We start from the raw sequence: 10505 nt of genomic DNA, 5'->3' as shown, positions 1-10505 counted from the left end.
AGAGTGCACTTAAACGGAAACAGTAACAATTGAAAGTGGCAATTTGGGGAGCGTACGCGCCTTAATTAGATTGCGGATTAGGATGGTCCCATCGACTCATATTCAGGGGTGGATCCGCGGCGACTTTCAGGTGGAGTCTACTCCAATCAGCAGCAATTACTGTGCCAATTGCCCATGCCGATTCCGCTGATTTCGGCTTTCGATTGAAAATGAGAATGGCTCGTTGGAAAAGTGGGATTAGCAGCAATGGAAACATGATGGAGGAGAATCGAATCGAGGCAGTCTGTTCGATCGTCTGCGCATCATGCCACAAAACCATGCCCCATGACCAGTGAAATTGTGTTTTCTTTTATTTCGTTTACCTGCGTCCTCTGCGTTTTCACACTTTTCACGAATCGACGTATCCATTGTTGGGCAGCTTGGCTAATGGAATCGGCAAGCAGCCACCAGCGAACCATTAATTGAGCACGCTGGCGGCTTTAATAGTTCTAAAGCAGCTGGGTATTAGTGTCAGAGTCGCAGTGAATCGCGCAGCGGTACCCCGCTTTAATTTTCACAATTAACTTTATTTATTCGATCATAAACATGTGCATTTACGGGAGAAGAGAGCAGGACTACTTGGCTAGTATTTCGGCAGCTCGGAATAGCGCGGCGGCGTGGACCACAGCACGCTGGAGTTTCGCTTCAGCTGGCTGGGATCGATGTTCGGGAATATCTGCTTCAGGTCCGGGGTGGTGGGCGCCACCGAGAAGAAGCTGTCGATGATGTCGGTTGGGCAGTGACTCTGCATAGCAATTGCCTCTCCCCTTACGTGGCCTGCAATAAAACGCATTGTAAGTCAGAATCTATCTATAAGAACATTTCCTTTAGTAGTCCTAGTGGAAATCAAACTGGAATCTGGCGTATATACTTGTATATATTTACGATGAAAAAAGTATCTCGAAAACAACTCTTCGAAATGATCCACCAACTTACTTCGACTCCAGGTGGGCGCTGGGGGACGCTTGTGGGTGACCTTTCCCTCGTCGTCTGTGGAGTCGTCTTCGTGCAACATCTCCCATGTGTACTTGGTTTTCGGCGGCGGCGGTAGCATCTTCTTGGGCTTGGCGCCGGTTAGCTGCTGCAGCTTCTGCTGCTCCAACTCCTTGAGCTTGGCCTTCTTGAGCGCCTCGGCTTCCTCTTGCTGGCGCATCTTCCGCTGCAGCTCCTCCAGCTCTTGTCGTTTGCGCTCCTCAATTCGCTTTCGCTCCTCCTGCTTCTTGGCGCGCTCGGCGGCCAGCTTGGCCATACGCTCTGCCCGCTCCCGCTCCTTGGCTTCGCGCTGCTGCGCAGCCTGCTGGTGCTTTTGCTCGCGCAGCTTCTTGCGCTCCTCCGCCAGGTTGTGCAGGCCCTTGCGGAAGTCGTCTCCGCTGTTCTCGCGCGACAGCGTTTTTGTGGACGTGGAGTTGACAGACCTTAGGTTCGTACCGGTGGCGGTCTTCAGCAGACTAGTGGCCTTAGACGCGCTGGCAGGTCCCTTCTTGGGCTGCGCCGAGCTTAATGGCAGCGTGCTGGTCGTTTGAGTGGGCGTGAAAAAGCGTCCAACAGTCGGAGCAGGCAGCTTGCCAATCTTGGGAGTGTTGTTTGATCCTGGCGTGCCTTGCTGAAGAGTGAAAAAAAAGAACAATAAATGAATAACTTATCAAACATTTCTAGAAAGCGCCAGTTGGTACAGAATTGGTCTTTGTAAATAGTTTAGCCTAATTCTGCTTGCTATAGGGTGCAACTATACTGTACCTACCACATCTTTTCCCCGCTTAGGGCGCATGCTGTTCTGTGCGTTTGCCGCATTCTCGAATGCCTCGACGCGCATTTTCACCGGACTCTGAAGCAGTGGGCTGTAGAAGTGCGAAGATGGTTTAGAAGGATCACATGCATGAAGAGGCAGGGGATCTACTCACTTGAAGAGCTCATGTGTGCGGGTAGGCAGCTTTATAGCCTTGCTGCTCGAGAGCAGCTTGGTCGTCGGCAGCTTCTCCTCCACCGACTCGTCCTCCGTTAGAAGGCTGTCTTGCTTACTCAAAGGTTGCTTCTTGTCGCTGGAGTGCACCTCAAAAGTGGCATCTCCAGCAGGTCCTATGGGACTATCGCTCGTCGGCGCAGGACCCAGTACCAGGGTGGCGTTGGAAATCGTCACGGTCTCATTGACAGCAGGCGGAGCAACTGCAGCCACTGATGGCTCTGCAACGGGCGGATCCTCGAGTGCGTCCTTGTATATGGATCGCTCCTGAACCGTTCGCGAATCGGTGCTACACTTGCGCGTGCGCGACGAGACTGGCGAGCTCTTATCAAGGTCGCTGAATCGTTCCACCTTGATGGGTCGGTGGCTTTCAACGTCCTTCTTCTTCTTGCGGACCTTCTTGGAGACCTCCGTGGATGTCGTTGTGTTGCTGGCCACCGTATCGTCCGGTCGTGCTGCCTCCGCTGTTACAGAGGAGACGGTGGTCACATTTGCCGCGGAGACCGCATTGGTTAACGGGGCCACTGCTTCGGTGCTGAGTTTCTCGCGCTTTACCTTCACGCGGAGTGTCTTCGTGGTGTTCACGTCCTCTGTGACTGAGGCCTCCTCCGGAGGCTTTTGCTCCTCTGCTGTTTCTGCTGCTTCTGCTGGCTCTTCTAGTTCTGGCTCCGCCAGTTTAATTTCCTCTGACGCCTGTGCACTGGTGGAGCTGTTGAACTGGGAGACTCGCTGCTCGCTCTCAACCTTGACCTTTACGAGCTCCTCGCTGCTGGGCCGCCGCATCTTACGGTTGAGCGAGGGCTCCTTGAGTAATTTCTCAGTCTTCAGCTTAGCGGCGCGCTGTGGCCTTCCGGAGCCGAAGGTGGTGTCCGCCGAGACGGGCACAGGCGGAGGCGGCATCAGCGAGGCCGTAGAGTTGTGCTCGTCCTCGGCGATAGCCAGGAGCTGGGAGTTGCTGACCCGAGTGCTTTGACGGGCCGACGTGTTGTTGGCCGTGGCGTCTGGAGCTGCTCAAATGGAATATCATAGGGGTAGTTGGTCGTTAACGCTTTAAAATGGCCAGGATACTCACCCTCGGGCTCATTCTGATCCTCGGCCAGTGAGGTGAGTCGCTTGGGGCGCTTTTTCGTCTGCTGCGGCGTCACCGATGAGTTCTCCTGACTCTTCGCTGCAGGAGCACTGTCCCTAGGTTTGACCTCCGCCTCCGGCTGGCCTGTGCCGTAGAAGAGGTGGTCCAGCTCCTCAAAGTGGGCCTAAAAAACATAGATGACGCCATGTTGACTGTGTCGGAATTTCGACTCTTGATCCTGGCTTACCTTACGCAGGACCTCGAGCTCCCTGCGCAGGTCCGATAGCGAGCCCAGCACGCCCAAGATGTCCTCCATATCTAGCGACTGTATCTGACAAACTGCAAATCCGGATTCGGCTCCTTCGATTTTATCGTTTTTTTCAAATGGCGGCAATTGAGACGCGCGTCAGCATTTGATAACATGCCTTTACTTGCGCACTGTTAACAGTTAACAGCGCATCGGGTGCTGTAAGGCGCATTTATGCCTCTGCTTTCCAACACTGCACGGGCGATAAAGTTCCCGCGCAAAATGAAAAACACAACCAAAATTTGTTTTTTGAGTGAATATTGAGAGATATTTATTTGAATTCTTTAAAATAATATTATTGGGTTACTTTAATAGTTACGTACTGGATTTATGGCCCTGTAAATTTTGAACGTATAACATAAGGTGAACCAGTTCCATTACGCTCCCGCCACTACCATCTCTAGCAAGCAGTGCTGCAAGGCTCCCCAATAAACATATTGTAAGCAAATTTGGGGGAAATCGGTAAGGGAAAGAACAAAAAAGTACATTTTAAATATAAATATAGATTACGGAAGAGAATTTAATGAGTAAAGGCCCGAAAATAGTTTAAACTAGTTTCAGTAAACGTCCAGTGCTGCACAATCACCGCCGACGATAGTATCGCCATGGCGAGCTGAGCAGCAAGCCCATCTCTAGCACATTTGTTAAAAAATTTGCAACAAGCCAACGAAAATCGACCAGGAACGGTGGACAGCCAAAACCGCGCGCTCTGCGACGACCACCGTGGGATGCACATACGTATGCGCACCCGTGCCGCGGAGTAGACACAGTGCCCGCGATCCGCGACCAGCGAACCGCCAAACCCCGAGAAGCCAGCTGCAGCAGATCCACAGATCGCGCCGCAGATCCAGATCATGGGCCTCGACTTTGACGCAGTGGAGTACTGCAAGGGGGTGAAGACCCAGCAGTCCCAGCCGCCTTTCGCCTGTCCCGTCCGCGGCTGCGACCGCAGCTACAAGACCATCATGGGTCTGCAGTACCATCTTATGAAGTACGACCACGACAACCCACAGCCGCTCACGCCCGTGCTGACTCCGAGTCGCAAGAAGGCGCGCTCACGCTCCGGCGGCCACCACTCCACGCCTCGTCCGCACAAGGATCACCCTACGCCGGGTGGCGGCGGAGCTGAGGCCAGAAACGGCTGCTCCTCGGCCAGTGCAGGAGGTGGATCAGCGAGCGGAGTCAGCGCCCGGCAGTACGCCAATCCAGAGTCTCTTGTGTCCTACAACGAGGAGGAGGCCACGGTGACGTTTAATCTGGACGGGAAGAGCGTGCGCCTGGGCATCGACGACGCCTTGCCGCTTGTGGAGGACGAGGAGTTCGCCGCCCTGGTGGCCAGGGGCTGTATTCTGAATGCCGACGCACCACCGCTAGAGGAGAACGCGCCCTGGGCAAGGGTCCAGGTGCCCGTGGCCAGGGTGGTAGAGATTCCGGACTACCGAGTGTCCGACGCCCCGCCACGCCCGCTTGCCTACTATCGCTTCATCGAGAAGTCGCTGGAGGAACTGGACGGCGAGGTGGAGTACGACGTGGACGAGGAGGACTCCGCCTGGCTGGAGCACATGAACGAGGAGCGCCAGCGACTCGGCCTGAACGCCGTGGGCATCGACACGATGGAGCTGCTGATGGACCGGCTGGAGAAGGAGTCGCACTTCCAGGCGGCGGCCAACGGCACACCCACAGGCGTCGAGGTGGACGACGACGCAGTCTGCTGCATTTGCCTCGACGGCGAATGCCAAAACACCAACGTGATACTTTTCTGCGACATGTGCAACCTGGCGGTACACCAGGACTGCTACGGTGTCCCCTATATCCCGGAGGGCCAGTGGCTGTGCCGCCGATGCTTGCAGTCACCCAGTAAGCCTGTGAACTGTGTGCTCTGTCCGAATGCGGGCGGCGCATTCAAGCAGACGGACCACGGCCAGTGGGCGCACGTGGTGTGTGCGCTGTGGATACCGGAAGTGCGGTTCGCCAACACCGTCTTCCTAGAGCCAATAGGTGCGTAGCTCGATCTCCCAGTTTCCTTGATCCGAGTTCCAAATAACAGCTGAGTTTATTTTGTAGATTCAATTGAGACCATTCCCCCCGCTCGTTGGCGACTCACCTGCTACGTGTGCAAGGAGAAGGGCCTGGGGGCCTGTATCCAGTGCCACCGGAACAGCTGCTACGCCGCCTTCCACGTTACATGCGCACAGCAAGCGGGCCTCTACATGACCATGGACACGGTTAAGGACGGACACAACGATTCGTCCATGCATGTTCAGAAGTTTGCCTACTGCCACGCCCACACGCCAGCGGACGCCAAGCTCAAGATGAACGTGCCTGACTTCGAGGACACGCGCCACAAGATGAAGGAGGCGCGCAAGGCTTTGGCCAAGAAGCGCTCCACAGCGCCCGTGGTGCTGATTCCGACTATTCCGCCGGACCGCGTTCAGGAGATAGCCACCATGGTGACGATGCAGCGCAAGAAGGAGTTCCTTGACCGCATTATCGCCTATTGGACGCTTAAGCGACACTACCGCAACGGGGTTCCCCTTCTACGACGCTTGCAGAGCCAAGGGAACAACCACGGCGTGATTCAGCGCAACGGCATTGAAGGATCGCCGGACACCGGCGAGCTGTACCGCCAGCTTAAGTACTGGCAGTGCCTTCGGCAGGATCTGGAGCGAGCGCGCCTCCTGTGCGAGCTGGTGCGCAAGCGCGAGAAGCTGAAAGTGGCTTTTGTTCGCATTTCCGAGGAGGTGGTCATGCTGCAGCTTAATCCGCTGGAAGCGGCACTGAACAAGCTGCTCGATGCTCTGGAGGCGCGAGACAGCATGCAGATTTTCCGAGAGCCGGTGGACACCAGCGAGGTGCCCGACTACACCGACATTGTGAAACAACCCATGGATCTGGGCACAATGAGGGCTAAGCTGAAGGAGTGTCAGTACACGTCGCTGGAGCAGTTAGAAGCTGACTTTGACCTGATGATTCAGAACTGCTTGGCGTACAACAACAAGGATACGGTGTTCTATCGTGCTGGAATCCGGATGCGCGACCAGGCTGCGCCGCTCTTTGTCCAGGTAAGGAAGGAGCTGCAGCGGGATGGCCTGCTGGCGCGATCACAGCGCTACCACGTCGACCACGTGGAAGAGGAGGTGGAACAGGAGCTACGCTTGCTGCTGGCGGCGCCGGCCAGCGAGGACATCGTTCAGAAGCTGCTCATTCTAGCCGACAAGTCGCAGGTGCTGAAAAACCCGACGTATCGCACCAAGAAAATAAAGCAGATTCGGTTGGAGATTTCTCGAATGCGCAAAAGCCTCCAGAAGGCGAGATTCGCAGCAGTGAGTATTGGCTTTCTTCCCTACATGGTTCCAATACTAATTCGTATTTTTCCACAGCGTCACTCCTCGCACGCTAACCAATCCCAAAGCGACGATGAAGACAACTTGGGCGGTTCACCTTCTAAGAAGCGCACCCGAAAGCGATTCAATAGCAGTGGGGTGGACATGGAATTGGGGCACGATGATGATGATGAAGAAGAGGATTCGGATGAGGACTCAATGGGTGAGGATAATGTGTCTAAGGACCTGCTCAATTCCACGCAAACGCCGCCCTGCAGCCCCATTAAGAGTTTAAACAACAGCAGCTCTCCCGTAGGCATCAATCGAAGGTGAGTAACTTGATGGATATACCTGTTAAATTACAAGAATAATTAATAAGTCCCTCGACCTTTGACCTTCCTGGTACTTTTTCACCAGGCAAATACTTTTAGTGAATAAGCATACAAGAGTTTTTCCTGTCGGAATCGTAACCTTTAGGTTTCTAACTATCAGTGATGGATGCTCTTCAATTTTAAATATTCTTTATTTGGTGGTCAATCCAATACTTAAAATCTCTAAAATCCGTTTCAGAACCGCCATATTGTTAACGCGCAAGGCACAGGCTGCCCTGAAGAGACCGTCGGAGCCTTTGACGACGCCTGTGAAAGAGGAGCAGCACAATTCGCAGTCGTCTAACACGCAATCCACCAGCGGTAGCTCATCCTCCGCCACCACGGCGGCCACGGCCGCGTCAAGTGGAGCGGGCACCCTGAATCACGTCCTGTCCTCCGCACCGCCAACTGTCTCCAGCTTCGCGTTGACGCAGAACAACAGCAGTGGCGGTGGCGCTCTGGCGTCGGGAACTGGAATAGGAGGGTCGTCCTCCGCGGGAGCCGCTGCAGCGGCGAGCTTGACCTCTACGGCCCTCGCAATGAACAGCAAGCTAAGCGCGAATCTGCCTGTGAAGTCGCCCAAAAGACCAGGACGCTATCGTCGGGTGCCGGAAGTGAGGCACAGCTCCTCCATGTCACCAAAGAAGTCGCCCAATCCGGCGGTGACAGTCAGCCAGGCGCTACCCATTCCCGAGACCCTACCCTTTGAACGAATACCGGACAGCTTTCGGGTGTATAGAGCCAACAATCAGCGCGACGTTAGTGACAGCGACGACGCTCCCTCGCAGTCGAGCAGTCCGTGCAGCAGTTGTTCAGACTTCAGCATGTCGGGCAGCTGCTCTGACTTTGACAGCGATGAGGCTAGCGAAGGCGATGCGGATGGAGATCCTGACAGAGATGGCGGAAGGAGTCGCAGCGAGGAAAGGGACTCCACATCGCAGGAGGGCACCACAGACGCCATGGACCTGCAGCACGCCAGCCTTAACAATGTTCAGGGAAACAACGGCAACATGGCCATTAGCAGCAGCAGCGGAGGAAGTGGTGGCAGCTCCAGCGACGATGACGAGGATGAGGAGCGGCCACTGAGCGCGCGACAGAACAAGTCGTTGAAGGTGGGAACGCGAGGCACGGCCACTCCTACGACAATAGCACGAGCAGTAGCTTTGTCAGCAGGACGGGGACGTGGCAAGCGGCGAAGCAATCTCAGCGAGTCCACCAGCTCCACGGCCACGCCCCCGCCACTGCGAAGAGCTGGCAAGCTGCGGTCGGCCACGCCCAACGCCTCTCCTCTGGTGAATAATATCAAGGCGCGTAGGAACACCACGGCGGTTGGCAGTGCACCTCTCACGAATAATAACCGCAGCAAGCACAGTGAGGATTCCGCCTCGTCGGAGAGGCACAATAACCACTCGCACGGCCAGAAGCCGGCGCTGGAGCCGCTTCAGCTGGTTTGGGCCAAGTGCCGCGGCTATCCCTGGTATCCCGCACTCATCCTTGATCCCAAGACGCCCAAGGGATTTGTGTACAATGGAGTGCCGCTCCCCGCCCCACCCACCGATGTGCTGGCGCTGCGGAAGAACTGTCTGGACGAGATTGTGTTCCTGGTGCTTTTCTTCGATGTGAAGCGCACCTGGCAGTGGCTGCCGGCCAACAAGCTGGACATCCTCGGGATCGACAAGCAGCTCGACCAGCAAAAGCTGGTGGAGTCGCGAAAGCCGGCGGAGCGGAAGGCCGTAAAGAAGGCGTACCAGGACGCGCTACACTACCAGAGCCAAGTCTCCGACTTGGAGGGCCAAGGACCCGATCCGATCATGTGAAAGCTGATGGCCCGATTGCAACTGTAGGCGCCGCTCGAAAGAATTCAGCCATTTAGTTAGCTCCCCCAGAAGGGATCGCCGTATTTTTATATCTCGTTGTTGTTACTTGATACTCGAAGATGACACAGTTGAAGAAGGCCCTCCATTAGAGTATTTCGTTGGCGAATTTCCAATTTGCACTGCAAGTGTCTTTATTTTCGTTTGTTGGCCAGCCAAGTCAGCAAGGATCGTTTACCCCTATACCATTATGTACAGTACAGTTTTTGTAATAGGCGCAGTTGGCGAACTCGTTGGAGGATCCTACCCCCTTTGTACATTATTTGGCTTTTGAGACTTCGATTGTGAAATGTTAGGTAGATCCAGGAATCGCTCGAACTACAGCAACGTGGAATTTATAACCTCAAGACGATTCACTCGAAATCAAATCAATGTTTAAGTTAAATAGTTTTAAGCTCTCTTACTGTTAAGCCCGGAATCAACATAATAAGCACAAAACCAACCGCTAAAACCAAGCAAGCAGTCGCCTCAAGTTAAAGTCGTCTAAAAACTATCCGCTATTTTGGGGGACTAGAGATGATTATAAACATTTACAAATAGCATTACAAATTGTATAGATGTGAGTGTGTGTGTGTGCGCGTGAGTCTCCATAAATCGATATAAATCTATAAGCAAATAGTGTACGTCTTGATTTCCACATGAGCAAATAAACCATTTGATTATTGCGATGTATTAAAGAGATGCGGATTATTATTATTATTATTATAATTACTGTGTGTAATTAATGCAACACTTTCGTATGCCTAAGTGGAACGCGTAGACAATTAAGTATTGAAGTAGTTGGCTCCCATATCCCACAGCTCCGCCACCCCAAACTCAATCCTCACCAGTCCACCCACCACCTTGGCCCTTAAAAGGATCGAACATTGTTTAAACCTAATGGTAAATCAAAGCAGAAAAATAAATGTTTTAAACGAAATCATTTCACTTTAATTTCACCTTTAATACCCCTTGTACTCATCAGTTTGAGATGCACTCGACTGGCCCACAGTTTTGGCAGCTTCGCAATCGCGATCGACACCAAAAGTGCGTCAGTGCAGTTCGACGGGAATTGACTTATATTTACTTTGAGTATCCCCAGTTCGTTCACCGGGTTTTGAGGGGTCCGCTAACAGTGTCATATTCACCCCACATCAATTATCACCCCGGCAGATGTTTTGTTTTACAGTTTTTCGGCAGTACTGTTTTAGCCCGGGCACATGACACGTGATTCACCTGATCTCCCCGGTAATTGGCTTTCGATTTCATCCCAGCAGGCTGGGTAAACACTCTTATGAAATCTTAGATACATTACATGTATCTGAGTTACTGCAACAAACTGTACAAACTTGGAGATGCAGCTTAATGTTAAGCCATAAATTGTTCAATTCATGTGGGTATTCATAGTATTCATAGTATCTTTCGTTCAAAACCCACAAGTCACGGCTCGGAGACATGATTAGGCCAATTAATTTGAGGAGCAAACAAACCCATAAGATTGAGCGAAACGATTGAATAGACGGTCAAAGCACAGCGTAAACAAAGTGTTGTTTTGTGAAAAATTAAGTTGTTTGCGTGACAAC

At 53.2% G+C, this 10505-nt stretch overlaps 2 protein-coding genes across 2 annotated transcripts; one reads left to right on the top strand and one right to left on the bottom strand.

Moving 5' to 3' along the window:
- Positions 1-550: 550 nt before the first annotated feature.
- On the bottom strand, positions 551-3499 carry LOC6607975 (inner centromere protein). The gene is made up of 6 exons (XM_002032687.2): positions 3316-3499; positions 3072-3252; positions 1941-3006; positions 1781-1877; positions 976-1642; positions 551-816 (listed from the first exon to the last, which is right to left on the bottom strand). The coding sequence occupies exons 1-6, from the start codon at positions 3382-3384 to the stop codon at positions 623-625; spliced, it is 2274 nt and encodes a 757-aa protein (XP_002032723.1). The 5' UTR covers positions 3385-3499; the 3' UTR covers positions 551-622.
- Positions 3500-4006: 507 nt separating this feature from the next.
- LOC6607974 (peregrin) lies at positions 4007-9651 on the top strand. Its single transcript, XM_002032686.2, has 4 exons — positions 4007-5373; positions 5440-6698; positions 6756-7027; positions 7269-9651. The coding sequence occupies exons 1-4, from the start codon at positions 4230-4232 to the stop codon at positions 8884-8886; spliced, it is 4293 nt and encodes a 1430-aa protein (XP_002032722.1). The 5' UTR covers positions 4007-4229; the 3' UTR covers positions 8887-9651.
- The last annotated feature ends 854 nt before the right edge of the window (positions 9652-10505 follow it).

Source organism: Drosophila sechellia, chromosome 2R (assembly GCF_004382195.2).
Source record: "Drosophila sechellia strain sech25 chromosome 2R, ASM438219v1, whole genome shotgun sequence".
NCBI lineage: Eukaryota > Metazoa > Arthropoda > Insecta > Diptera > Drosophilidae > Drosophila > Drosophila sechellia.
This window is presented reverse-complemented; position numbering and strand designations above follow the sequence as displayed.

Bases quoted from the DNA above. Each gene is read 5' to 3' on its own strand.
- LOC6607974 (XM_002032686.2), top strand. From the start codon at position 4,230: ATGGGCCTCGACTTTGACGCAGTGGAGTACTGCAAGGGGGTGAAGACC. The intron at 6,699-6,755 runs GTGAGTATTGGC...ATTTTTCCACAG, and splicing joins AGAAGGCGAGATTCGCAGCA to CGTCACTCCTCGCACGCTAA. The intron at 7,028-7,268 runs GTGAGTAACTTG...AATCCGTTTCAG, and splicing joins CCCGTAGGCATCAATCGAAG to AACCGCCATATTGTTAACGC.
- LOC6607975 (XM_002032687.2), bottom strand. From the start codon at position 3,384: ATGGAGGACATCTTGGGCGTGCTGGGCTCGCTATCGGACCTGCGCAGG. The intron at 3,007-3,071 runs GTGAGTATCCTG...CCATTTGAGCAG, and splicing joins GGATCAGAATGAGCCCGAGG to CTCCAGACGCCACGGCCAAC. The intron at 1,643-1,780 runs GTAGGTACAGTA...TTCACTCTTCAG, and splicing joins CTAAGCGGGGAAAAGATGTG to CAAGGCACGCCAGGATCAAA.